Below are 3367 nucleotides of genomic sequence, written 5' to 3'. Positions count from 1 at the left end.
TTTTTTATCCTACTAGAACCTCCCGAATCTCACTCTGTATCTTGCAATTATCAAACAGTAGGGTTTGGTCAAAAAATTTAGATGTCCATCTATCATTATTCAAATAGAAAACATAGTATATAAACACTTGGGCAATCAAACTTTTCTTTTCCTCCGGAAATGATGTCTTCATGATACTATTCCTAATCCCCACTAACTTGAAAGGTGCCATTCTGAAAACTAAAATTTAACCGAGGTAGCAAGCTGCCAAACTTTTCCCAACCCCACTGCCTGAGCTTCCGCGACCCCACCTTTTTTTTTCCTCCTTTCTTTCCTTTCTTGACATTTATCCCAACCGCAATACCCCACCACCACTTTCCCCCTGCACCTTTATTTCATCATACAAAAAAAGCATATCAGCCCAAACCCACGCACCCCCACACTACCACATTTCTCGTCCGAACTGCCTTTCTCTCTTCATCAATGTCCCTAAACTCCGCCACATTCTTCCCTTTGTTCTTCTACCTCTTTTTCACCATTCTTTTACCTGCTTCCTTTAGTATATCCAATCCAGACCCAGCAAATAGGCAACCACTTCCTATAACAGCATCGCCACCAGCTACAATCCCTGCATTTCCAGAGCAATCAAATGTTGTTGGTTGTCCACTAGACCTACCAGAAGAACTCTTTCACGGTATAAAAAGTGCTTGTGGCACAAAAAATGAAAATGGGATCACAGGGCAGCTCCACCGCAGCCGATGCTGCCCAGTACTTGCAACCTGGCTTTATGCCGCCTACTCTGCCACTGCCCTTGGTGGGGCTGGCAGAGTAGTACCGGCAGTGGCGGGTCGTACCCCATCGTATGACATGCCACTGCTGCCAGATGACTCGGAAACATGTGTTGATGATTTAGGAAAAGCTTTGAGGCAGAAAGGGATAGAGTTGGCTAAACCAAATGAGACATGTGATGTGGTGTATTGCTACTGTGGCATAAGGCTACACCCATTGAGCTGCCCTGAGGCATTCTCAGTGGATCAAAGCGGGAACCTTGTTGGGGATGAGAATGTGGAGAGATTGGAAAAGAATTGCTTGAGTAGCAGCAGCAATGTTAATGGATTTCCTGGTCTTGGTGGATGCAACAAGTGCCTGAAAAGCCTTCATTTGGTAAGTTTTCTATCTCTCATTTTCAATTTTGTTTGTTCCGTTTTGCTTGTTCAACTCAATTTGTTCACAAATGATGATCTGATTAGGTTTTTCTTCTCTTCTTCGGCGATTGGTAGGTTGGGGATTTTAATTTTTCACTTTTTTGGCCAATTGGGAAAGTAGGTTTGGCCTTTCCTTTTTCCGTAGATTATTTTATGTTGTGCCACTGCCCGTTGTCACGCGCAGCCAAAAGGGTGAAACTCGATCTGGGTACTTTACCGCTATTAAGTAAAACGTATTTTTCTACTCTTCATCAGCAATTCATCAAGCATTTTCGAATTGTTGGAATATTAATGTAGCTCTAAGAGTTCATACAAAGCCAATGGCGACAGAAGATGAAAAGAATGTAAGAATGTTGGATTATCGCTACCATTAGTGGGTGAATGATTTCTCTTCCCTGGTTTAGTACGTAAAACAACTTGTCATACCAACAATATGATTTGATAGAGTTTGGAAATACATCAAAATTCCAAATGCATCAAAAGTATTTTCTCCTTGTTGATTGAAATGATTGATCAGTTTTCTGGTGGCAATTTTCTTGGACTGTATTGGTTCTCTAGTATGTGATGTAGTACAAACAAGATTTCTCACAAGACTAATAGTCTTTTGATGCTAATTTTGAGTTAGTTTGATTCCCGTAAACAGTTTGTCAAGTTGCTGGCTATCAAGTGCTCCTAGGGGAAGCTTAGAAATTGATTTGATTAGGTGTCCCACCAACTAAATAGTTCAGAAACATACACCAAACTTATGTTAGTCTAACGATTAGCCAATACAAAGTGCAGCGTTCCTAACTGAATAATGTTGTGCAGCTTAACAAGAAGAATACTTTGAATTCAAGCAAGTCAGAGGACAGGACCACCAAAATGCGCAACAAAGATTGCCAGCTGATGGGTCTCACATGGCTTCTCGCAAAGAATCGAACCGCCTACATTCGAACAGTCTCTGCAGTTTTACGGGCGATCATGATGAGCAAAGCTGGTTCCGATCCTTCATCTTGCACTCTGAACAGCGACGGGATGCCCCTAGCAGTTGATTCTTCCGAAATATATGATCAGTCCTCATCAGTTACCCTCTATCTATCCCAGCATCTTTCACTTTTAGCTCTTTGCTTGTTGCTTATCCACCTGATTGTATTATCGATCATTCAAGTTTAGTTAAGGCATTATGGCTTGTTGACATTGTAAAATTTTTTTGTCTTCTTTCTATTAGTTTGCGTTAAAGCTAGAACTGTGATTTTTATGGGCTTTTCTATAAATAGCTAAGATTTTTGGGTCCATATTTGTGCAAAATTTTCAATGTGGGCCTTGATAGCATGTGCCATACTCAGTGCTGCTTTGTCTCGGAAGGACAAATTTTGGCCAAACATGGTCATCAATTGGTGGCATTATTCTGGGGAAATTCTAATGGACAGTTATGTTATTCACGAGAAATTCCTGACCTGTCAACATCTCGGAACAAGATCTTTGAAGATGTGGATGCCATACCAAGTTGGCTTATGCAAATTTCCTCAGATACTGCAAGGAAAATCCTATTCATAGGCTAATAATATTATAGGCTTATGCAAATTTCCTCAGATATTGCAAGAAAAATCCTATTCATAGTCTAATAGTATTAGAGTATAATGTTAATTAGATGTTGTAATAATATTGTAAAATAATTTTAACTAAATAATTTATATAATTATCTTTGGCACTACTGGTGATGGAAGAAAAAGATGAAGTGAGGAGAAAAAATATAGAAAAATGTTATCATAAATTTAATTTCAATTCAAGCATAGATGCGCCTGTCATTGCCCAAATGCCAATGCCAGTCTACTTCAATTTTTTTTTTTTCATTTTAATTTGGAAATTCCCATCTATCCTAAACCAGAGGATATCTCAAAACGACACCGGTGTAACCCACCCAACCACAAACAAAAAAAAAAGACCAGCTGGGGGCCTGAACGGTACACTCATGTCTATCTTATTTTAATACATTATCATTGTTACGAGCGTGATGCGTGGGGCATTGGAAAACTTATGGCAAGTTGAATGGTTATCAAACAATTAAAGAATCCACCTGCAAACTAATCTTGTGTAGATGTTAGAAGATAGGCTAGTATTAGCATGTATTATCTCTTTTTATTCTTATCTTTCTATTAAATTCATATTTATTTTATTATTAGGTTCTATTACTAATCATTTTC

The 3367-nt window shown here is 38.9% G+C and overlaps 1 protein-coding gene across 1 annotated transcript; it reads left to right on the top strand.

Moving 5' to 3' along the window:
- The first annotated feature begins 387 nt into the window (after nucleotides 1-387).
- On the top strand, nucleotides 388-2458 carry LOC18604304 (GPI-anchored protein). Its single transcript, XM_007036694.3, has 2 exons — nucleotides 388-1143; nucleotides 1992-2458. Exons 1-2 carry the CDS (start codon nucleotides 463-465, stop codon nucleotides 2334-2336), a joined length of 1026 nt encoding a protein of 341 aa, XP_007036756.3. The 5' UTR covers nucleotides 388-462; the 3' UTR covers nucleotides 2337-2458.
- Nucleotides 2459-3367: the final 909 nt, after the last annotated feature.

The sequence above is a fragment of the Theobroma cacao genome, chromosome 3 (genome assembly GCF_053813885.1).
Source record: "Theobroma cacao isolate CCN51 chromosome 3, ASM5381388v1, whole genome shotgun sequence".
Lineage (NCBI taxonomy): Eukaryota > Viridiplantae > Streptophyta > Magnoliopsida > Malvales > Malvaceae > Theobroma > Theobroma cacao.
Note: the sequence above shows the minus strand (reverse complement) of the source record. Positions and strands in the feature narration are given on the sequence as shown.